The sequence below is a fragment of the Nylanderia fulva genome, unplaced genomic scaffold, assembly GCF_048542155.1.
Source record: "Nylanderia fulva isolate GAGA-0341 unplaced genomic scaffold, ASM4854215v1 Scaffold831, whole genome shotgun sequence".
Classification (NCBI taxonomy): domain Eukaryota; kingdom Metazoa; phylum Arthropoda; class Insecta; order Hymenoptera; family Formicidae; genus Nylanderia; species Nylanderia fulva.
This window is the reverse complement of record NW_028190952.1, coordinates 16,197-42,376: the sequence shown is the minus strand read 5'-3', so window position 1 is coordinate 42,376 and position 26,180 is coordinate 16,197. Positions and strand designations below refer to the sequence as shown.

The following is a 26,180-nucleotide window of genomic DNA, read 5'->3' as shown; positions in this document are numbered from 1 at the left end:
AAAAAAAAAGGGTTATAGCCGCTGCAAATGGGGGGGAAAAAAGGGGTGTAAATAATATAATTACTAGGGAAAGGAAAAGAAGAGAGAGGAGGAGAGGAGAGAGAGACATATAAATAAATTAATAATTTAATTTTAAATTTAATAGAATTTTCTCGAATTTTTTCCATTTGTTCTAAAAATAATAAATGTATAATAAAAATTAAAAAGTTCAAATAAAAATAGGGTTTTAAAAAAAGAAAATTTATTTATTATTTATATGGTAAATTTTAAAGTAAAATACTTTGTAGAACCAAAGGGAAAAGGTTTTTTTATATTATTAATCAGTATTAGGAAAAACCGGGTGGGGTGTGTCTCCGGCCCAGTTCAAACCCTTAAGACCTTTAAAAGGGGAAATAAAAAGGGTTCTTATCCGCCCCAAAAATTTTTTTGGGGGGTGGGGAAGAACAAAAATTTAAAAAAAAAAGGGCACGACCCATAAAATTGAAAGGGGGAAACGCCAGAGAATTTGAGCCAAGAAAAAAAAAAACGGCCCCAAGCCGTTTGGGTACGCGGGGCAAAAAGTGCGTTTTTCTGAAAAAATGAAGGGAAGCGTTTCTTTTCTTCTTTTTGTCCGCGCCGGACGTACGGTTATTATATATATCCTAAAAAAATTTAAAATGAAAGGTGGGCCCCGTTCAAAAGAAGGTACTAAAAAATTTAAAAACGCAAAAAAAAACAAAAAAAAAAAAGGAAGTTTTTAAAAAGGTGGGCCAGGCAAAGGAAAAGAAAGGTTTATTTTTAAATTTTAGTAAAAATATATTACCTGAAAAGTAACGGGGTTTTTATTCAATTTTGAAAGTTAATTTGAAAACTTTAATAAAAGGGGAAAAATGATTACAATTTTGTTTTAGAAAATAAGTGCAATGTTATTCTTAGGCAAAAAAATATAAAGTCGTTATAGGTTTTAATTGAAATTCTACTAGCCCTACAAAAAAAATAATTGCTTGAAATTTCCCAGGTACCATTGTTAAGATCAAAAAAAATAACATGGGGGCCGCTCTAAAAAAAACTTTCGATGGATGAATAAATAATTGAAAAAAAAGAGTTGTGAAATTTATAAATAAAAAATTCCCCAAATCTTTTTTAGAAAAATTTTTCCCGGTAAGACCCTTTAAACCCAGGAAGGGGGCCCTATGTGATGGGATTTAACTTTATCAGTAATTTTTTGAAAGACAGAGAAAATTTTTTGTGTATGATCGGTTAAGGTTTGAAAAAACCATGTACTATTTTTATGTAAAGCAAAAATTCATTTCTATCATAAATAATTTATTTTTAAAATTTTAGCGAGGGTTTTTTTAAATAGAAAATGTGTTTGCGATATGGAAGATGGGTTTTTTGAATAGCAAGATTTCTTTTAAATTACAATTTTCTTTGAAACACAAAAAGAAAAAGGTATTTGTATTAATTTTGTTTTTACTTGTTTGTGTAGAGCTTTTAAAAAAAATACGTTGAACCCTTATTCTTCAAAATTTTTCTAATGTAATATTTTCGTACTTAAAAATGTTGTAGAAATTTTCTGTAAGAGCCGAATTTTTCAAATAGAACGAAAAAATTATAGTTTTTTTGGGGGCAGGCCGCCAGTTTTTTTTTGAGCATTAAAAAATTTGGATTTGGAATTGGCAATTTTTTTCATTGTAGGGGCTAGTTAAATTTAAAATCAAATCTTATAAAAAATTTTATTTTTGTGCATAAAAATAAAATCGCCTTTTTTTAGAATCAAATTGAATCGTTTCATTTTATAGTTGATTTTCAAGGGAAATTTTGCACTGAATAAAATACACAGTTATTTTAGGGTAATATATTTTACAAATTGATAAATACCTTTAGTATTTCATTTAAACTGGCCCCTTTGAATAACATATCAGTTTTTTTTCGTGATAATTTATATTAATGTTTAAATTTTAAAAGGGTTTTAAAAATTTTGAGATTTTTTTTTGAACTGGCCTCCCTTTTTCATTTATGATTTTTTTAGGAATTAATATAAATCAAACATTTGATTAAAATAAAATTTAATTGAAAACCATTTTTAATTAATGGAAAAGAGAAATTATATCGATTTCTTAAGTAAAATTTTAATGGAAGAGATTCCCTTTAAAATTTGCTATATTTAACGCAATTAAATTTTTTAAGTTTTTGCTCAAAAAATTGTAAATTTGAATTGCTTAATTAAAACTTTTTTTTTCAACGCCCCATTAAAGTATTCTAAAAAATTTTATTTAATCGTTAATTTGAAAAATTTTTTAAATTAGCTTGTATAATCGTTTATCGATCGCTCTCCGATAATTTCTTTTATACGTTTGAATTTAAATAATCTTCAATTGACTTCGATAATTAATGTTAAATTAAGCGATTTTTCGATTAATCTAGCTTTATCAATCGTCTTTTGTAACGACTCTAACAATTTTTTCTAAAATATCGTTAAAAAATATTTTTTAAAAAATTGTTCATAATTTTTCAATTATAAAAAAATTAATTAAATTTTTTGCCATCTCTGTTTCCCAAAAAATAAGTCCCCATTTTGTCTTTTTCAAAATGTGCGGAACAGAATAGCGCACAAACGCTCCAAACTGAACGGGTTTTAAACAGGTCCTACTAAACCGGAAATTTCAAAATCAGCAATGGGTCCTAAGGCGTAAGTGCGGTTTTGGAGGAAATCAGTGGAAAAGCAGGAGGGATCGTCGTTGTGGCTAAACTGTCCATCCTGCAAACGCCCGCGGGCGTGTTTTTTTTTTGCCAAAATTATGGGGATTTCCGGGGGAAAACGGGGTAGCGTTGGGCGTAGCCCGCTGGGCGGGAGCGGAGCTCGTCGCCTTGCGACGGAACTTTTAAATAACTGTCTTAAACGGCCCCGCCGTACTAACTAAATTTTCATTCTCCAGTTTTGGCAAATTAAAGCTCTATTATTTGTCAAAAATTTTGTCAAAACGATCAAAATTTTGTGAAAAATTTAGTTTCTGTTTTTTGATTTTGATTTTATTTTTTTTGCGCGTATCCAGTGACGTTTTGATTCGTAATATAACAGGAATTGAAAATTATTACAAAAAATTTTGTATACGTGGAACCTCCTCAGTTGGGTTGATGGGAGAAAACCCGACTACGAGAGGTATCAAAAGAGGTTAGAAAGGGGTCACAATGGACTTAGCTTCTTCTTCTGTTCGACACAGTGCCGTGAGGCTCAAGCAGGAGAAGGAATCCTTACCCAATTACGAAGGAGGTAAAATTTAAATTTTGTGAAGCCAACCCCCAAAAAAAATGGCATAAGATGGTAGGGGATCCCCCAAAAATTTTAAAATTTTTACCAATGCGATCCTCTTCGGATTTTCGTCCCTGCATTAAAGTTTCCCAAAACTCGTTATTTTTTTTTCGGACAATTTATGAAAAAAGGGTTTTCGAAAAGCTTTTTCCCAAAAAAAGTGGATAGACAAATCAAGAAAAATCCCCCCCCGGCGATTGAAATTTTTTTTTTTTAAAAAAAAAAATGCCAAATTGAGTTGTTTGGGAAAAAAGGTGACCCGTTGCAAAATTGGCAGTGGTAAGTGCACTTTACGTATGGTTTCAAAAAGAAGAAAAATTTTTTATAAATTGGCAAGTTAGAAAAGGAAAATGGGTTTTTTTTAAAAAAAAAAGTAATAAAATTTTAGAAAAAAGCGGAAAAGCGATTTAGGGTTTCAAAAGGGGCGAGGGGCCCCGAATTAAAGGAAGAACCGGAGAAAAGGGGAAGAGGAAAAATTTTGTCTATACGAAAATTTTATATATTATTAATAAAATTATGTATTATTTTTATATTATGTACAAAAAAATGTATGTATACAACATAGTTGTATTTTAGGCAGTTTTAAACAACGAATGGTATTCGAGCTCAGGTTCAAGGAGAAAAGCTGTCAGTGAAAAGAATTTGCAAAATTATTTTTTAAAAACGTTTTGTGGAAAGAAAGAAAAAGGTACGCCCCTGAAAAATATACAAGCGGAAAGAGTATTTTGGGTTGGGGAAAAAAATTTGCCAAGGAAAATTCGAAGCGTCGAGCAAATGCTCGGGACGAAAAGAAAAAAGATCGAGTGACTTTATGTTGTAAAACTACAGAATCGCAAAGTAAAAATTATGGTTACGGGAAAAACAAACAGTCGTGCTTAAAAAGGACAATTACCAGTTTTTTAAAAAAATCAAAAGAGACGGGGGGACCCCCAAAATTTTTCGAACAGGGGTTTCCCCGAGGTTTCATAGGGAAAGGGGAAAAAGGAAAAAAACGTATGAAAGAAAGGAAAAGTCATACTTTTTGTTTGACAAACTCCATGTCAAAAAAATTTTCAGCCGATGTTTACAGAAAATCCGCATTTTGTCATAAATTTTTTCCCCAATTGAAACAAAAAATCGTCAGCCAAGGTAGGGTTATTGAAAAATAAAAGAAAGTACAAAAAAAAATTTTTTGTTATCCAGTTGATTAAGAAATTTGAATTAAAAGATTTTTATATGTTTGCAATTGCAGGGAAAAACGTAACAGCGAAAAAATTAAATTTTGGTAAAAAACGTTAATTGCACATTAAAAGCAAAAAAAATTCACTCGAGCGAAGATTTTGCTGAATTTTAACAATGCATAAATAAGGGCTGTGAAAAATGGATGAGGAAATACGATGGCGGGTTTAATCAAAGATCCGGTTTGGGGAAATTTTTACTGCGACGTTATATTTCCCTTTTGGGCAAAAGTTGTTTTTTTATTTATTTCAAAATTTATTCTTTTTTTTCCCAAAAATTTTCACTAAACTTCATTTTTCATAGACGTTTCACTTTAAAGTGGGTTTTAAACGCTGTGTGGTGTACATCCCGGGGCATTTGTCAGATGAGCGGGGGAATGTATTCTGTAAAATTTAAAAAGACATATTTTCGATAGTCGAGATGAACATGCCGCCCTAGTTTGGTTATTAGTTTTATTTTTTAAATTTCTATGGCAACCCAAATTTTCCCCAAAAATATGCTTGTACTATGAAAATTTGGTTTCGCGTCATTGCCTTGCGCTATCGCCCGCCCCACTTTGTTAATAATTTACATCCCAGATACGCACTTTTCATCGTTTTGCCAAAAAACCGCATTATCATTTTTTTAAAAATTTTTTTTCAAAATTTTTTTTGTTTGGTTTTTAAACTCTGTTTTAAATTCGATAAAATTTTTAACCCATGGTTTGGTTAAATTTAAAGTATGCAGTATTTTTTTGTAACGCAAAGCCCGTGCGGGCACTGCGCAAGTTTGGTAGGTACAGAACGCTTTTTATCGAAAGCGTTGGGGGAATTTTGTTATACCCCTTTTGCCGGGCGGCGTCGCGGGTGGGACAAAACGGTAGATCAAGTGTGCATCTGAATTTTGGGATATTCTAAAAACTACCGAGGATATAACCCGAGGCGAATCGAGTGCGATAGATGAGATGTCGAAATTCGATACAGTAAAACCCCTTTTAAAAAGGGAACGGGAATGGGTGACAATTGCCATCCGTACAAATATTTACTTGTACATGAGGGGAATGATGGTTTCGTGAGTCGTACGAAGGAGTCTTGATAGGTGGTATTGCCGAACTTTACTAAGACCGCCGGTTACCCGTCGATAAAAAATAAAAACCCTGTCAAGTCTTTTTGTTTGCGCAAAATCGGGGAAAAAGCGCTAAATAATGTTCTTCCCCCTTTCCGTCAGTTCGACCGATACGCGCTAGCGGGAAAAAAAAAGACGGCTTCATAAGCCGCCACGCCACGGCCAGCGAAAGCGTCCGTTGGGGCCCTTGTTACCGCCGCCCTGAAAAAAAATTTGTTTTAAAAATACCTTTTGTTCCTTTAGAAAGACTCTAATAACAGAAATTTGTTGTCGGAGTTGTTTTTCCCCCGGATCTTTCTAAAAGGATAATGTCATATAAGGGCAAAGTCGAGCGGGTCAGTCAGGCCTTTGAAAACGACAAAAAAAACCCAGAACTTTTTTTAAAAGCGAAAATTTTTGGCACGGCTTTATTTGGACATATTTTAATCTTATCGATTTTGAAGGGAAAGGCGTGGGACATAATAATTATAAAATCCGGGGAAACGAAAATAATTTGTTATCGCTTTTCTTATCGATTTTATCAATAAAGGCAAGCTCGAAACCGACTCATTTTTTTAGGTCGCCCCTTTCTCCAACAAAATTTTCTTCCGCTCGCCCTTTACCAGCTTAAGTCCCCTCGGAAAAAATGTTAAAATAATTTTAATTTTATTTGATATTTTTTCATGGGTCCCCTTATACGGAAGAGAAATAAACGTAGAGTCAAGCCCCTAACTCTTTTGCAACGTGCGGGAAAAAATTTTAAAAGGGCTGCAAAAAAGGAAAATTTAATATTTAAAAAATCATTTTATTCCCCTAGCGTTCGAAGGGAGAACGGGGCCCTAGTTTGGCTGGCCCCAATCACTTCCCGGCCCTTTTTATGAATTAAAGAACGGTAAAAAAGATTCGCGCGGTGGTGGGGTAAAAATGCATCTTGCAATTTTTCGTCAGTCTATTATTTTTGGAAAAACGCCTTTTGTGTCAAAAAAATTGAATTTTTACAGATAAATTTGAAAAATGTGAGTAAAATTTGAATTTTGTCTTTTTTCAGAAAAAGCCAAATTTTTTCAAGACTAGCACTGAGAAATTTTTATGGGCATGAAACGAATTAATTTTAATTTTTATTTTTTCTTGCGGGTCAATTTAAAGTTTTTTGAGAATGAAAGTATTTTTTTTTCTTATTGGGAAATAATTCGATTCCCCCTTTGGAAAGCTGGGCTTAGTCCCCGAAATGAAAAGGCGTCGTAACGGACAGATTTTGAAAAATATCGGAAAACAAAGATTTTTTATTTAATTTTTAATTTCAATTAAGGGTGGGGACCTCGTCCTCGGTGAATGGCCAAATTGCGAAAGCGTGCTGTCTTTCTAAACAGTTTTTCGCAAAATGACAAGCTTTCGTGCGAAAATTTTCCCACTCGTCGAGTTAAAAAACCATGGGGCGTTTGTATTAAAATATTTTTTCACTATTGTAAATTTTTTGTTTTTCGGCAAAACCCCGCCACGCAATCACACTACGGCAGGAATTTTATTAGATAAAGGGAAAGTGTAGGCAAGACAAATAAACTAGGCTAAAAACTGAGAGCTGTATTTTTTTCTTTTTCCTCTTTTTAAAAGCATTCCCAAAACGGGCACCACAAACGGAAACCGCTCCCTTTGTTGTGTTTTTGAAGAAGCCCTTGTCCTTATCGCCGGGAATCGGATAGCGCTCATTAATTTTCCCAGTCACAGTAGCGTCTGCAACTGTCTTCCGAATTGAAAAAGTGTAAAAATCTGAAAAAAAAAAATATAATTTAATTAAAAATTTTTTTTTAAAAATTTTTTTTAATAAATAAATACCCTCAAATATATCTTCTACATTTTTTTTACCGTTGCCCCTGAAAGTCGAATAAATTTTTTATCAAAGCGAAAATGTCCAACGTGTTTTCGTTTGCATACAGAAAATTTACGTGTGTCTTTTTTTTTCCCGAAAGACGTAGCGGGACAATGTTTCGATGTGAACATTCACGGAGAGTGTTTTTCAAGTTCAAACTTTTTAAAATTTTATTTATAGTCACGGGAAAAATCAATGTTCTGGAGGTTTTGCACTGTTTTGGGAAGTGGATAAGAAGATTTCGACTGGCTTTTTCGCAGGGGTAAAAAGCGGCCCCCCCTGACCCTGGAAACCCCGCTTTTCCCCTGATTGCACTTAAAACCCCCCCTCTTTTGTCCAATTTCTGCGGTAATTTGATAACTCCCCCGCGCCATGGTTGTATTTATTTTATTTTAAATTAAATCATTTTCGCGACAAGCCCAAAAAGCTAGCGTTCTGAAAATCTTTAGCGATGTAGTGGGGGCGTAACGGGCGTGTACCCCGGTAAATCAGAAAGTGCAAAAGTTCAAAATTTATCGCACTGACGCTTTATTGGACGGTTATCCCGGGTTACGATACAAATCCCTAAAATAGTGGTTTACCCCACACGTGTGTCTTGCAAATATTTTTCACATTCTCAATACAATGTTTTTTAGATTTTTTTAAAAAATTTTCGCGGTTTTAGAGTTGTATTAATTTTTGCAGGCAGTATAGACCTCGAACGCCGTATCATTTTGGCCAAACGGGGTTTTTCAGTTATTTTTGCCCCGATATTGCCACCGCACGATTCACCCCCAAACAAAATTTTTTGTTTTGCAGGACCTTTTCCCTCGAGCAAATATTGTAGACCCCTAGAGTTATGTCCCCATTGGAGTGCGGGCGCTTGAAACGGTTGCATTTTAAAGTGTGCTAAAATTCGCGCCGTGCAACCTTTTTAAAAATTGGGGCCCAAGGGGGGCGATTTGGGGGGGCCGCTCCAATAAATTGGTCAAAAATGCTCCGCGTTTTTAATGTTCTTTTTTTTAATCAATTTTGACAGCAAGAAATAATCACAAAATTTTGCACCCCGCATCTAGATTTTCAAATGTACTTGGTTGACGCGCTCTTCCCCCCTTATTATTTCACTAAATTTTGATTCTTTTTAGCATTTTTTGGGATCCAAAAAATGTTTCCCCCGCCGTTTTGTGTGGGGGGATAAGGCAGCCGAACGTTGGGGCCGATGGTTGTAAAAAAAAAAAAGGGGAAAAGTTTCTTTCCGTTTAGGAAAAATTTTCCACTTGGGGAAAACCCCCTAAACCACTGTTCGAAAATTTTGGCCCACCCCCGCTATTTCTGTTTTTATAAAAAAACTGGTAAATTGCCCCTTTTTAAGGCGAGGTGTTTGTATTTTCCAAAACTAATTTTGGGTTTTGCGACCTGTGGATTGACATAGCATGAAAATCCTGATTTTTAGTACTTTTTTTCCCGGGATTTTTCCCGAAAAACTTCGGAATTTTTGGAAATTTTTTCCTAACAAAAAACTCGCCCCATTGTATATTTTAGGTTATTTTCTTCTTTCATTTCCCCAAAAAAGTGCAAAAAAAAAATTTGCAACTTTGTTTTCACTAAAGATTTTTTTTTAAAAGCTGAGCTCGCGAATATCAGTCGTTTTTAAATTGTATAATTTAAAATAAAAATGAAAAATATTTTACAACAAATTTTTTTTTATTTTTTTAATTATTTATTAATAATTTTAATAAAAATGTTAAAATACAATTTTTGACATAAAAAAATAAAAACGAAAGCAAAATTTTTTTCCTCCCCCAACCCTTACCCTTTGAATGATCAGGGGCCTTAATTTTTTTATTGGGAAAGCTTTTTTTGAAGGGCCCCCGATTGATTTTCTAGTAAACGCCTTGTTTAAAAAAACCCCCTAAAAACGCTTTTTTAAAAAAAAAGCTGGTTTAAATTTTTTTTTTTTTTTAAAGAACCGTCATTTTCCTTAAAATTCTATTTAAAAAGGGCTTTTTCTTTTTTTGATTAAACCCTATGAGAAGTGCACTTGACTTTGCCTTTTTTCAAGGTTACCTTTTCCAAGAATAAATTGATTTTTTTAGAAATTTTTTAACGCCGGTATTTTTTTTTTTGGCATCTCACGTATTTTTTAAAAAATTTAAAAAAACGGTTTTTTTCATGAAATTGTCCCAAAAAAAAAAAACGAGTTTTGGGAAAATTTTTTAATGACGGGACGAAAGGGGCGTATGGGGGCGTGGGAAATTAATGTTGGGGAAAACCCCTTTTGTCGATTATTTTGCAATTTTCGGGGCAAAAAAAAAAAACACTATTGTAAAAAAATGAAGGTTTCCTCCCCCAATTAGCATGCAGGAGTGTGAAACAAGAAGAAAAGGGTAAGCCTGGGGACCGTTTTGCGTATTTGGTACCCTCGCCGTCGGGGTTTTTTTCCGATCAAACCCCCTGGGGAGGTTTTATGTATTTTTGAAAATTGAATTTTTTTATATTGGGAAAACCCCAAAGTCTGGGGGACGCGCATAAAAAAAAAAACCTAAAAACAAAAAACAAAAAATTAATTTTTAAAAAATTGAATTAAAAAGGGGGGAAAAGGGGAACGGGAAAAATTATGGGTGGGAGGGTAGAGTAAAGAAAGGAAAAAGGAAGGAGGGGGGGAGTAAAAAGAACGGCCCCACCATTTTTTTAAGCTAGAAAAAAAAGGGGGGGGAAAAGGGAAAAAAAAAAGGGGGGGGGGAAAAAAAAAAAAAAAAGGGAAGGAAAAAGGGGGGAGAAGAATAAAAAAGGAAAAGAGGGGGGGGGGAGGGGGGGGGGGGTTGGGGAGCAAGGAAAAAAAAGGGGAAAAAAAAGGGGAAAAGGGGGGGAAGGAAAAAAAAGGGGGGAGAAGGGAAAAAGGAAAGGGGGGGGGCGGGGGGGGGGGGGGGGGGTTTTTGGGTGGAAAAAAGGGGGGGAGGGGATTGGGGGCGGATAGGGTTTTTGTGGGGGAGGGGGAGGAAATGGTGGGGCGAAAGGGCCGGAAGGGAATTTGGGTTTCGGGGGAAAAAGAGAGAAGGGGTGAAAGAGGAGAAAAAGGGGGGGTGGAAGGAAAACTTAGGTTTTGGGGGGTGGGTAAATTTAAAAAAGGAAAAGAAAAAAGGGAGAGAGAGAGGAGCAGGGGAGATAAGCAGGGAGGAAGTGAAGAGGATACTGGGAAAACTGAAGAAAGGAAAAGCAGCGGGGGAGGATGGGATACCGAGTGAGGTATGGAAATATGGAGGGGAGAGGGTAGAAGAGTGGGTATGGGAAATGTGCAACAGAGTATGGAGAGGAGAAGGATGGCCGGAGAGGTGGAAAGAAGGGATAATAGTGCCACTGTTGAAAAAGGGAACGGGGAATAAAGTGGAAAACTATAGAGGAGTGACATTGATGCCAACGCTATACAAGATATACGTGGGGATTTTAACTGAAAGGTTAAAGGAAGAAATGGAGGGGAAGAATATGATACCGGAGAGTCAGACAGGTTTTAGAAAGGGAATGGGGGTGATGGATAGTATCTATGTGTTGAACTATCTGGTGAATAAGAGGGTAAATAAGAAGGGAGGAAAGGTAGTTGCGGCATTTATGGACCTGAAGGCGGCGTTTGACTCGGTAGATAGGGAGGTGTTAATGGAGGCAATGAAGGGGAGGGGAGTGAGGGAAGGATTAAGGAGTAGGATAAAAGAGGTGTACAGGGAAACGAGGAGTAAGGTAAGAGTGGGAAAAGAGGAGGGAGAAAATTTTTGGACGGCAAGGGGGGTGAGGCAAGGTTGCCCAATGAGTCCGCACTTATTCAGTCTGCTGATAGCGGATATAGAGGAAGTGCTAAGAAAAGGAGGTTGGGGGGGGGGGTGAAACTGGGAGGGGAAAAGGTGCATTGTTTGGCGTACGCAGATGACATGGTACTGTTGGCGGAGGATGAGGAAGGGATGATACATACGATGGGGAAAATGAAAAGTTATATGGACAAGAAAAGGTTAGAGGTGAATGTGGATAAGACAAAGGTAATGAGGTTTAAAAAGGGAGGAGGAAGAATGAAGAGAGTGGAGTGGAGATGGAAAGGAAAAAGGTTAGAGGAAGTGAAAGAATTCACATATTTAGGGTATAAGCTACAGAGGAACGGGGGGCAGGAGGCGCAGGTAAAGAACAGAGTTAGGAAAGCAGGAGCGGTGATAAGACAGGTGTGGGGAATGGGAAAGAGAAGGTTTGCAGGAGACTGGATGAAAAGAGTATGGCTAATGGAAAGGTTGGTGGGGACGGTGTTGGAATATGGGGCGGAAATATGGGGATGGAAGGAGAGGAGAGAGGTGGAGGCAATGCAGGAGCGATGGATTAGGTGGACGTTAGGAGTAGACTGGTGCACGCCGGGGTATATGGTAAGAGAGGAGATAGGAAAAGACAAATTTAGGATAAGGGCAGGAAGGAGGGCGGTAGGGTATGAGAGGAAGTTGGAGGAAGGAAGGGGAGGAAGTTTAGCGAGGAAATGTTTTGAGGATATGAAAGAGAGGATAAGAAGAGGAAAGGAAAGAACGATGTGGGAGGAAGAGAGGGAGAAATTCTGGGAAGAAAGAGGAATAGAAGGGAAAGAGATGGAGGAAAAAAGGGGAAGGGGAGAGGAAGTATATGAGGGGTGGGAACAGAAAGACAGGGAAAGGCAAAAGGAGGAAAGATGGGAGAGGATAAGAGAGTCGAGATATAATAGATGGTATGGGGAATGGAAGGAGGAGGGTTTACCGGAATACCTGAGAAAGGGATGGGGGGAAAGTAGATGGAGAAGGATAGTTAGGTTCAGAATGAACAATGAGATGAGAGGGGCGAGATACTGGGAAAAAGAGGAGAAAAGAAGATGTAGGTTATGCGGGATAGAAGATGAAACATGGGAGCATGTGATAGGAGAATGTGGGGGAGAAGGGGAGAAGGGAAACTGGTGGGAAAGAATGAAGGGAATATTGCAGGAAGGAGGAGAAGGGGAAGGATGGATGAGAGAAATAGAGAAAAAGAGGGAAGAGGGGAGAACGGAAGAAAAGGGGGAGGGAGGGGAAAAGGACGAGGGAAGTATGAGGAGGAGAATGAGTGAGGTATGAATGAGGTGGTGGAGAATATATGGGGAATCGGAAGCCGAAGCGAAGCGATAGGTAGGGACGGCTCTTTCTCTCTCTAAAGTAGTAGATAAGTAGGTTAAGGTAGAATTAAGTTATTTGTAAATTAGATGTAAGAGTAGAGATAAGAGTAGATATAAGTATAATTGTAAGAGTTTTGTAAGGTTGGGGAACGCTCCTTCAAAAGCGCCTTCAATCCCTTAGGGGACGAATAAAGAATTGAATTGAATTGAATTGAATAACTTTTTATAGTCGCATATTAGCTAGAAAGAAATTCAGAATTTGAATAAGATAAAATTATGGAGATAATTATTTAATTGAAGATCATTTATTTATTCTTTTTCTGAATTTTATTTGTAACATTTTATCAATATATACGAGGTGTGTTCAAAAAGTATCGCGAATTTTGTTTTTTCAAAAATTATTTATTTATTCATGAATATCTATTTTGTCCCCTTCAAAGTAATCCCCACCAGATATTATACACTTGTGCCAACGTTTTTTCCAATCCTCGAAGCACTTCAAAAAATCATTTTTTGTGATCTTGTTCAGCTCCTCCTTCGATGCTGTCTTTATCTCCTCAATCGTAGCGTAGCGTCGTCCTTTCATGGGCCTCTTCAGTTTCGGGAACAAGAAAAAGTCACAGGGGGCCAGATCTGGGAAATACGGTGGCTGCGGCATTATTAGTGTGTTGTTTTTGGCCAAAAATTCGATGCTGTTTTTGGTCGAAATTGAGCAATTTTGGTACGAATTTCGCGGCGACCCGTGTCATGCCCAAATCATTGGTAAAAATCGAATGGCACGAGCCAATCGATATGTTTAGGTCTTCAGCAACTTCTCTAACGGTGATTCGACGATTGACCAATACTATTTTCTTCACTTCATCAATGTTTTCGTCTGTTGTTGACGTGCTCGGGCGTCCGGCACGCTCATCGTCGTTCACATCTTCTCGGCCCTCGGAAAACATTTTGTACCACCGATAAACGTTGCTTCGGTCCAAGGTAGCTTCACCATATGCCACAGTCAACATTCGGAATGCGTCCGCGCACTTAATTTTGTTTTTCACACAAAATTTGATACAGATTCTTTGATCCATTTTTTGGGTGTGGCCCCGTCTTATACGTTAAATTTATATTTATATTACAGAGCCTTGTTAAAACTCTTATATTTGATACACGCTGGCTTAAAAAAATGCGTTTGTTTACCAACATTAATATATATAACAGAGAAAAGTATAGAATCGAAAGGATCTGAATAGCTCAGCTGGAAGAGCAGTCGCCAACGAAAGGTCTCGGGTTCGGAATTCGCGATTCACGATATTTCGATCTAATTTTTCTCTTGCATTCATTTATTTATTTTCCGTAGGGGGTTAAATGGGTATTGAAATTAAACTCAAATATGAGATTCTTTCATATGTATAATCTTGGCCGTGTCCAAGTAAAAATTTGGGGCCGTGTGGGCACCGGTTTTATTCTAACGAGCAATTCTTTAAGTTTCGTTTAGGATAACGCTGTGTCATCCGCGAGTTGGCTCTTGTTGCCGTTTTATCCGTTAACTTTATATTTTATTACCGAGCTTGTTAAACTCTTATAATAAATAATAGTATTTACTTAAATAAGATATTATTACATTAATATATCTAAATACTAATTTTAATAAATAAATTCTAATATCTTTATTCACTTTAAAGCCGGTGCACCTGTGTTACTTCCAATGCGGACGGAGTCCGTCCCATATACCATACTAGTATATTCCTATGGTAGATAAGCTACGACTGGCCCAGCGTAGTCCGCTGTAGCATACTATCATAGGAATACATATGTTGAAATTTTTTCTGCTCTGCATTGAATTCACCAACGTATTATCGGCCTTAATATAACAAGTTTGTTGTTATACAACAATTCTGTTAAATAAGCATTATTAATTAAATTGATAATATTTTCTTGTTATTTTAAGATAACTTCAAGCAAACTACAGATAGCGTTCACGTAAATGCTGGTAAATAATTATTTTTATTCTTTATATGTTTTGTATTTTTAAATATTTCTTTTTGTATAATATTTTAATATCCAATATAACTTAACTTTCAGAATTTTCAGAATTCAGAAAACAACTTCTTAAAGAAGTTCATCTGATTAATCTTAAATTAAATGATCTTATGGATAACGTGAATATACTTGTAAAAAAAGCCCGATATGCTGATGAGCCAGAACTAAATGATGACACTAATACGGCTGTTATGACTTTAATACAATCGTTTCCAGTCGTTACAGAGCAGGAAATTAATGTCGATGGAAGAATGGCTATCGAGTTCAGCTGATAACATACATGCACTGGTGTGTACTTAATTATATTATTATATATTATTTAGATTATATTTTACATGATGAAAATTATTTTCTAATAAAGAACTTTTTTATTTTGTGAATTTTATATTTTAGAGTCATCAACTGCGTTTAATTGGAGGCACAGATCTTCCCCATGTAATCAAAGCCATTATGTCGAGAGCAATTTCAAATGAAGTTGGAATGCTATATTCCTGGGAGGGAGCTCGGCAAAAAAAAGCTTTTAAATCGCTAAAGTTCGTCCAAGTGATCATTGGTAAAATATATTATTTTATATACTCTACATCAAAACCATTTTAAGCATATACATATACGCTTGAATCAAGTTTCATCGTAACATAACTGTGTTGCGTAATCAAATAATATTTAAATAGAAAAATTTGAATTTGAATTTAATTTTGTTACATTACTTTGTCGCTTTCATTTTTTTATTCACAATTTTTTTATTTAATATCTGTAATATATATGTATTATATGATGATGTTACGCATTAAAGTTCGCAGATCTGTTCACACCGGTTATGTTGCACAGTTACGTTATGTAATGCTCATATGCGTGCGTAACTTTTATATTTACTAAATGATTTTAGGTGTTGTTCGACTGAACTCCAAGACAAAATCTGCAACAGAATCGGATATCATAGAAGTAATAAAAAATTGGCTAGTTAGAAGTAAAGAACGCAGTAACAAGTTTCAATCAAAAAAGAAAACGGAAAACACTGTGTGTCAAACAGATTCCGTTTGTGAAACAGGCTCTGCTTGTGAAACAGGCTCCGTTTGTGAAACAGGCTCCGTTTCTGAGAAAGACCTTATTCAAGATTAAGATAATTATATGTATAACTTGCCGTTATATATATATAATTATTTGTTTTACATTTATTACAAATTAAAAGTAAAATTTTAAGGTTTTAAATACTATTAATTTGATTGTTCTGCTACTATATATATTATTTGCATTTATTATTTTGTTTTTTTTTATTTAGTGCACATTTATCAAAATTGCTTTTGTTTTTATTTTAAAATTGAGTTCTTTTTATTTTAAAACTTTAAAACACAACAACGATTGAAACAACAGTTTTTAATTGTATAGAATATATTATATATGTATGTATTAGAAATAACTTCATTGGATATCTGTACTATACATACATAATATGACATTTAAAATGTTTTTCGAAAATTATAATAAAAAATAAATGCTAAAAAATTATATTAATATACAAAAATATATGTATACAGTGAATATGTTTATTACATCCACTGTTTATATGTACATACATTTTCGTATATCCATATAATTTCTTTAGCATTTATTTTTTATGATATTCGAAAAACATTTTGTACGTCATATTATGTATATAGTACACGGATATCCAATGTCGAATAAAATTAGCTGGAATCTTGATATAATATATATATATATATATATGTACAATTAAAGGTAGATAATTAAAGTATTAGTTTAAAAATTTGTCACATTTTTATAATAAAATACTAAATACAAAATGATCAAAACCTATATATGGCTGTATATTTGAATCTTTTTGAACCTCTCAAATAATATATACATATAATATATGAAAATGTATATACATTAAATGTACATATAGATATATATATTGGATATACGTAGTACATGCATATGATGGACAGTATACGTTCTTTCGATATACATAGTACATGTATGTGCGAGGTACAGTATACGTTCTTTGGATGTACATAATACATGCATGTGATGTACAATATACGTTCTTTGGATATATATAATACATACATGTGATGTACAATACACGTTCTTTGGATACACATAGAATATGCTAAAAGTGCGACGATATGGATATACAAAAATGTATGTTCCATGTATGTACATTGGATGTACAAATGGATGTATAATAGATCTACCTGAGACCTACGGTGCATTGCTTTTGAACATCTATACGATCTGCAATGGACATCTTTCAGATGTCTTATGATATACACAGGATATCCAGAATCCATTTCCGTATATTCTATGTACATCTAGGGGATCTTTTGTGCTGACTGGGATAATTTCACTGTTGTTCATAATAAAATTATAAAGATGCGTTTCTACCATTTCTTTTGGTTTTCGGTTGATCTGATTTAAAATGTTGAACTGCTATAACCTGTGATTTTATAAAATAAATTAATTGTATTAATAAAATTTTGAAATATTTTGTTAATTAAGAATAAAATATCTAAATTGGTTAAAATTTATGATCATAAATTATTACTAAAATTTTAATATTATTATCAATAAGTATATAATGTATACATGTGTATAATGTGTATGTAGTATAGGTAAAGTATGTGCATATGTTAGTGTGTGCGTGTGTGTGTACATGTGTGATTTGCGTGAGTATGTACACATGTATGTATATGCGTGCGTATGTATTTGTGTGTGTAAATTTAATTCTATAGTTATGATCAATGTTATAATTATTAATAAGCTGTAACTTACAAAATTATATCATTTTCTACAAGGTGCTCCAAAATTTCTTTGTAAACAAAATATTTTTAATTTTTTTTAGTTATTTACTTTAAAAATTGATGTTTTCTTCTAGAAAAAGAATCCTTAGAAATAATTTAAAGAAAAAAAAATATTTGTCTTTCCTGGAAAAAATCAAGGAAAAAAGATACTTAGAAACAAATAAATATTAATAAGTTTTTAATTTTAATTTTATTTTACTAAATTAAAGTAATATTTTTATTAAGAATTCTTAATTACAAACTTTATAAATAAATAACTATAGACTAATAAATAAATAAATGATAATCCTTAAGAGTCGCCAGTAATAAATAATGAAAAACTCTCCTCCAATTTTAAAGTCGACCAGACTGGCAATAATTTATTTTAAATAATTAGTTTAATTTACAACGTTTCGGCTGTCATTGCAGCCCTTTTCAAGTAATCTATAAACAATTATATACATATAAATATACTCTTAATGCGCTTAATCATACAAATAATTATAGATTTACAAAAATATATATGTTTACATACCAGATTAATACAATAAATCATATTTACAGCAAACCCCCGACAAAATTAACCATTGTTTTGATGAACAATGTATAACTGACAGAAGTAAGCCCGAAATAAATAGATGCCCAGTCAGCACAAAAGATCCCCTAGATGTACATAGAATATACGGAAATGGATTCTGGATATCCTGTGTATATCATAACACATCTGAAAGATGTCCATTGCAGATCGTATAGATGTTCAAAAGCAATGCACCGTAGGTCTCAGGTAGATCTATTATACATCCATTTGTACATCCAATGTACATACATGGAACATACATTTTTGTATATCCATATCGTCGCACTTTTAGCATATTCTATGTGTATCCAAAGAACGTGTATTGTACATCACATGTATGTATTATATATATCCAAAGAACGTATATTGTACATCACATGCATGTATTATGTACATCCAAAGAACGTATACTGTACCTCGCACATACATGTACTATGTATATCGAAAGAACGTATACTGTCCATCATATGCATGTACTACGTATATCCAATATATATATCTATATGTACATTTAATGTATATACATTTTCATATATTATATGTATATATTATTTGAGAGGTTCAAAAAGATTCAAATATACAGCCATATATAGGTTTTGATCATTTTGTATTTAGTATTTTATTATAAAAATGTGACAAATTTTTAAACTAATACTTTAATTATCTACCTTTAATTGTACATATATATATATATATATATATATATATTATATCAAGATTCCAGCTAATTTTATTCGACATTGGATATCCGTGTACTATATACATAATATGACGTACAAAATGTTTTTCGAATATCATAAAAAATAAATGCTAAAGAAATTATATGGATATACGAAAATGTATGTACATATAAACAGTGGATGTAATAAACATATTCACTGTATACATATATTTTTGTATATTAATATAATTTTTTAGCATTTATTTTTTATTATAATTTTCGAAAAACATTTTAAATGTCATATTATGTATGTATAGTACAGATATCCAATGAAGTTATTTCTAATACATACATATATAATATATTCTATACAATTAAAAACTGTTGTTTCAACCGTTGTTGTGTTTTAAAGTTTTAAAATAAAAAGAACTCAATTTTAAAATAAAAACAAAAAGCAATTTTGATAAATGTGCACTAAATAAAAAAAACAAAAATAATAAATGCAAATAATATATATAGTAGCAGAACAATCAAATTAATAGTATTTAAAACCTTAAAATTTTACTTTTAATTTGTAATAAATGTAAAACAAATAATTATATATATATAACGGCAAGTTATACATATAATTATCTTAATCTTGAATAAGGTCTTTCTCAGAAACGGAGCCTGTTTCACAAACGGAGCCTGTTTCACAAGCAGAGCCTGTTTCACAAACGGAATCTGTTTGACACACAGTGTTTTCCGTTTTCTTTTTTGATTGAAACTTGTTACTGCGTTCTTTACTTCTAACTAGCCAATTTTTTATTACTTCTATGATATCCGATTCTGTTGCAGATTTTGTCTTGGAGTTCAGTCGAACAACACCTAAAATCATTTAGTAAATATAAAAGTTACGCACGCATATGAGCATTACATAACGTAACTGTGCAACATAACCGGTGTGAACAGATCTGCGAACTTTAATGCGTAACATCATCATATAATACATATATATTACAGATATTAAATAAAAAAATTGTGAATAAAAAAATGAAAGCGACAAAGTAATGTAACAAAATTAAATTCAAATTCAAATTTTTCTATTTAAATATTATTTGATTACGCAACACAGTTATGTTACGATGAAACTTGATTCAAGCGTATATGTATATGCTTAAAATGGTTTTGATGTAGAGTATATAAAATAATATATTTTACCAATGATCACTTGGACGAACTTTAGCGATTTAAAAGCTTTTTTTTGCCGAGCTCCCTCCCAGGAATATAGCATTCCAACTTCATTTGAAATTGCTCTCGACATAATGGCTTTGATTACATGGGGAAGATCTGTGCCTCCAATTAAACGCAGTTGATGACTCTAAAATATAAAATTCACAAAATAAAAAAGTTCTTTATTAGAAAATAATTTTCATCATGTAAAATATAATCTAAATAATATATAATAATATAATTAAGTACACACCAGTGCATGTATGTTATCAGCTGAACTCGATAGCCATTCTTCCATCGACATTAATTCCTGCTCTGTAACGACTGGAAACGATTGTATTAAAGTCATAACAGCCGTATTAGTGTCATCATTTAGTTCTGGCTCATCAGCATATCGGGCTTTTTTTACAAGTATATTCACGTTATCCATAAGATCATTTAATTTAAGATTAATCAGATGAACTTCTTTAAGAAGTTGTTTTCTGAATTCTGAAAATTCTGAAAGTTAAGTTATATTGGATATTAAAATATTATACAAAAAGGAATATTTAAAAAATACAAAACATATAAAGAATAAAAATAATTATTTACCAGCATTTACGTGAACGCTATCTGTAGTTTGCTTGAAGTTATCTTAAAATAACAAGAAAATATTATCAATTTAATTAATAATGCTTATTTAACAGAATTGTTGTATAACAACAAACTTGTTATATTAAGGCCGATAATACGTTGGTGAATTCAATGCAGAGCAGAAAAAATTTCAACATATGTATTCCTATGATAGTATGCTACAGCGGACTACGCTGGGCCTGTCGTAGCTTATCTACCATAGGAATATACTCGTATGTATATGTTGACGACTTTTCCGCTCCGCATTGAATGTACCCATGTGCTACCGGCTTTAAAGTGGAATAAATTAATATAGAATTTATTTATTAACATTATTATTTAGATTAATTTATATTAATACTATTATTTAAGTAATACTATTATTTATTATTGAAAAAATCAATATTGTTTTAAAATATTAATTTTTTAAATGTATATTATAATTGTTATCTAAAACCAAAATATTTAAATATAAATATAAAGTGGAATAAATTAATATAGAATTTATTTATTAACACTATTATTTAGATTAATTTATATTAATACTATTATTTAATTAATACTATTATTTATTATTCAAAAAATCAATATTGTTTTAAAATATTAATTTTTTAAATGTATATTATAATTGTTATCTAAATATATTTATATTTAAATATTTTGGTTTTAGATAACAATTATAATATACATTTAAAAAATTAATATTTTAAAACAATATTGATTTTTTCAATAATAAATAATAGTATTAATTAAATAATAGTATTAATATAAATTAATCTAAATAATAGTGTTAATAAATAAATTCTATATTAATTTATTCCACTTTAAAGCCGGTAGCAGTATTTAAATATATAAATTGCTAAGCCGTATTTTCTTCAGTATATTGATCTGATTAATAATGTAATAATAAATATTTTACATAAAAGTTCAAGTTTTAAAAATACTTACGATTAGTAATATTTTGACTTTCCATTGGAGAGCGATCATTATCTGTTAAATATAAGGAAAATTAGTTTTTGAAAATAAAATGAATTCTTACTAGAAAAGTATTTATCTTATACCGTGTCTCTTGCCAGAAAGTGGTAATGTAGGGTATGTGTTGCTATCTTCATCAGATATCGATTCATAAGATTTATCAGTATCTGAGTAATCCTTATGTCCTTTACTTTTGCCTTGTCCCCGCTTATGTATTTTATTATTCTTTTTCGTTAAAATCTCCGTATGTGATGAAAGATCATCTGTACGTTGGGCTTTAATTGCCTTTCTTTTAGCAAGTTTTAAATCACCTAAATAAATATTACTTATTATATATCCAATAACAAAGAATATAACTACCATATTGTTGTACATTATAGAATTGCATATTAAATAAATGTGTGGTACAAAATAACAATGTAATTATTATAAGTTTATGATAATTACAAATAAAAGAAGATATTCCATGATTAATAACAGTGTGTGTGTGTGTGTATATAATTCTTTATACATATATTAATAATTTAATAATTTTTTTTATAAAAATGTTATACAATTTTATATAATATAAGCAATAACATATTTACCATATGTGCCTAAAATAATTGCTCCGTATTTCATCCAGTTTGAATCAGGACTATATTCATTTTTTATAGCTGCTTTAATAGCTGTAGTTTCATAATTTTGTGGTGGCCAATAGCATGCAGATTCTTTTAACAAAAACCATTTTTTCGGTATTGCCTCAACAGTGTCATCCTCTTTGAATCGAACAACAAGCCAAGTCATCTATATACACATATTAATCAATTCTTAAAAATTCCTAAAACTCAAATTCAATTATTAAAAACTTCTCTAGTAGACAATGAAATAAACAAATAGAGATATGTCATTTGAGAAAAACTATGATTTAGCAAATAGATCAAGATCACTTAAAGAATAAAATAAATATCATAACTGACTCTTCTTTGAAATCTTTTTCGTTACTTTTATTCTCAACATGCTAATTTTTTATTTTAAAATTTTTATGGGCTACAGGTATTCAGATTTAATTACTTGATAACCTGATAGTAATCAATTTCGGATCTCAATCTAAACTGAACTTTTATCTATCAACGAATAAATATCTCAACGAATAAAATTCAGTGAAAAAAAATTAGTTATAAAATTTACACAATTTAACAAGAGGGTTTTTTAAAATATAATTATTGAAAGACTAGAGAAAAGGAATATTTTTTTAAACAAATAAAATACATATGTAATAAAGAAATTAATAAAAAAATAAAAAATTCAATGCAAAACTGATCAATTAATTATTATATTATAATAAATCTGAATTAAGTATATTTTGAGACTTTATACTAATTAAATAAGAAAAATAACTTATAAAATTAACTTTTCGTTAGCTTGTATGTTATTTTTCTTTTCTAGCTAGTATAAAGTTTCCAAATATTTAAATTAAAAATTATCAAATATTTTATGTTTAACTAACTATTGAAAAATGTGATCGATTATTATTTATTATAAAATTATTTAAGACAATTATAAATGCAGTAGAGGATATGCAATATATTGATCATTATATGGTAAAACTAGTAATTTTCTTTTGATCTTGTCAAATCTCCACATTTGAAATATAGTATTATATTTTATAATAACTTTAATATCAAATAATGAAGAAAAACATGGTTTTGAATAAAAATCTTTGTGAGGAATATACTTGATACCTATTAAAAATATTTCATTTTGATATGATGCAAAATTTAGTATTTCAACGATAGTTGAATCGGTCAATTCGACAAATCGATCAGCTACTTTTAAAATATTTAAGCAATAATTAATCGTTTTAAGTTTCCTGTACTGCGGAGAAGTGCAATTATTTATTAATGGACCATTAAAATGTTCCTGCAATAATGTTATGGAATTATCATTTACAAATTGTATTGGTTGCAAAAAATTATTATCCTCACTAACTCTACACACAACTTGTTGTAGCTGCTGCGAATGTCTACGGATATACTTTTTCAACTTTTGCATATGATTTTCAAATGCAAAAGCACTGAATTCATCAAGTGAACCAAATAAACGTACACAATCACTTAAATGCAATAGACTATGTATGTTGTGTGAAATAAAATCGGGTCCATAAATTTTAATTGAATTCTTAATAAAATATTTTATTAGGTCTTCGGCATATGAAATATAATTTTCAAATTTTGTGTACTGATTACTTATCAATATTGAGCTAGCTAAACTTAGCATAAGAAAATTATTATACTCTTTTAATGGTATTACTTTCTTCAAAACTATTGGGCCTGTATATAACAGAAAAAGTCTAAATTCGGTCGCCTTAAATCTTTTACATTCGTTTATTGGCCGAGTTTTTCTTGCAAATTCACAAGGAATATATTTTTTTAAAGCCTGAAGATTATTGTTAATTTTATTAATATTTAAAGCACGTAATTTATGAGGAGGCTTGCCAAATATCCATCCATAACGCTTACAACATAACAACCTTTTTGTTGCACCCAATAGAAGATTATGCATATAATCTAAAGGTACATTATCAATCATATTAAAATTGGGAATTTGAAGCCAAAGTGTTTCTCCTGTGTGGTGTTCGATTTGAAGGGTATTTCTAAATGAATGATCTGTTCTTTTTTTTAAATTTTCAGTTTCAACGAAGCATAAAACGTTATTAACCATATCCCCTTCCTGATCACACTTCGTACATGAGAAATAACCTGAATGACTTTTAATAGATAAAATGTGAGATTTGGCCGGGGTATCACAAATTAACATTAAAATTTTGAATTTACATAAAACAGATTGTATCATTATTCCATTTGATAATTTTATACATTCTTCTACAAAATCCTTTAAAAATTCATTGGCTTTAGGTTTTTCATTTCCATAATGTAAAGCTATTATGAATACTTGATTTTTTAGATTTTTAATTGATTTAACTGTACCCAAAATTGGCCAAAAGGAACTTGATGTGCTTTTTGTTAAAGGCAGCCCGTCAATATTAATTGCCAGAAAAAATTCTGTATTTTGATCGACAGTTACATTATGTTTCAAAGATAAAAAATTTAGTGACTTGCGTATACCAAAATAATGATATGAATTATTTAAAGAATTAGATTTGCGGGGTGTTTTCAAAATAGTACGTGGATCAGCTGGCAAGATATTAATTAATGATGGTTCTTCGCGTAGTATATCTAATAACTGTTTAAATGCAGTTAAACTAACATTTCTGTCAATAGACCATTTTCCTAATTTTGTGGAAAGAGATTCCTTAGGCTTAGCAAATAATGGAGGTGAAATATTAGTATCATTACGTTGCTGTAAATCATTAAGAAAAGAATAATCATTCTGTTCCAAATTATTGCTTTGATTATTTAATAAAATGTTATCATTATTTATAAAATCATTATCATTATTATCATTATTATCATTATTATCATTAAAATCATTATTATCAATAACAATTTCATTATCAACACTATTATATATTTTTTTACAATTCTGATTATAATATTCATCTAAGAATATTTCATTATTTGCTAATTGATCCGTTTCACTAATTATTGCTAATGACAGATGAAGTTTTTCATTAACTTTCCGACATAATTTTTCTCTTTGACTTTTTTTATTAGGCATTTTGAATTATATTCAGAGAGACACAAGAAAATTAAATAGATAAAAAGTGCAATAAAGATTTATAGATCCGAATGATTGAATCGAAGTTGAACGTAATATCCAAAAATATAAAATAATTTATAAAGAACCTTTATACTTTATAAGATAGCTGAAACAAACAATATTAGAAAGAAAATTAAAACTTTATATATAGCAAATTGTTTGAATATGTTTAAACTTATACTATTTATAAACTATAAATAACCAATATATGTAGATTTTATTCATCACTTACATGTAATGCAAATGTATATTATAGAACTATATATTTTATATTAACAAATTTGCCCATACAGCATGCATATTGAAAAGACATTCAGAAGATATCTTCGGAATATCTTCTAAACGTCTTTTGAATATGCATGTTGTATGAGTAAATTTATTTATATAAAATGCATAATTCTATTGCTTTTAAAAAGTTGTACTAACTTCTCAATTTTTGTACAAATATATATTATTTTCAATTCTGTTTAGGTCCAATTTTTAAGTTATTTTATTTCTTAAATTTATTATTTCTAATTTAGTACCCTAAAGATATCCCGAAGATATCTTCTGAATGTCTTTTGAATAAGCATGCTGAGTGGACATATACTAAATTGAAATTTATTAAATAAAATAACTTAAAAATTGAACCTAAACAAAATTGAAAATAATATTATATTTGTATAAAAATTGAAAAGTTAGTATAGCTTTTTAAAAGCAATAGATTTATGCATTTTATATTAACCAAATTTATTCATGCAGCATACATATTCAAAAGACATTCAGAAGATATCCCGAAGATATCTTCTGGATGTCTTTTTGAATGAGCGTGCTGTATATATAAGTACTATAAATTAAAATTAAAAAAATAAAATAACTGAAAAATTGGACCGAAACAGGATTGGAAATAATATTATATTTATATAAAAATTGAAAAAATTGAATTTATAAAAAAATTGAAAAGTTAGTACAGCTTTTTAAAAGCAATAGATTTATGCATTTTATATTAACCAATTTACTCATACAGCATACATATTCAAAAGACGTTCAGAAAATATTCCGAAGATATTTT

The 26,180-nt window shown here is 31.3% G+C and overlaps 1 protein-coding gene and 1 pseudogene across 1 annotated transcript; one reads left to right on the top strand and one right to left on the bottom strand.

Moving 5' to 3' along the window:
- Positions 1–3,171: 3,171 nt before the first annotated feature.
- LOC146719860 (uncharacterized) lies at positions 3,172–15,750 on the top strand (annotated as a pseudogene).
- Positions 15,751–19,238: 3,488 nt separating this feature from the next.
- Positions 19,239–22,337, bottom strand: LOC146719859 (uncharacterized). The gene is made up of 7 exons (XM_085489440.1): positions 22,015–22,337; positions 21,514–21,738; positions 21,401–21,442; positions 20,432–20,473; positions 20,094–20,338; positions 19,829–19,988; positions 19,239–19,495 (listed from the first exon to the last, which is right to left on the bottom strand). Exons 1-7 carry the CDS (start codon positions 22,211–22,213, stop codon positions 19,263–19,265), a joined length of 1,146 nt encoding a protein of 381 aa, XP_085345566.1. The 5' UTR covers positions 22,214–22,337; the 3' UTR covers positions 19,239–19,262.
- Positions 22,338–26,180: the final 3,843 nt, after the last annotated feature.

Excerpts from the sequence above, each read along its gene's own strand:
- LOC146719859 (XM_085489440.1), bottom strand. The coding sequence starts at position 22,213 with ATGACTTGGCTTGTTGTTCGATTCAAAGAGGATGACACTGTTGAGGCA. Across the intron at positions 21,739-22,014 it reads AATTATTTTAGGCACATATG|GTGATTTAAAACTTGCTAAA; the intron begins GTAAATATGTTA and ends ATATTTATTTAG. Across the intron at positions 19,989-20,093 it reads CTGATAACATACATGCACTG|AGTCATCAACTGCGTTTAAT; the intron begins GTGTGTACTTAA and ends TTTATATTTTAG.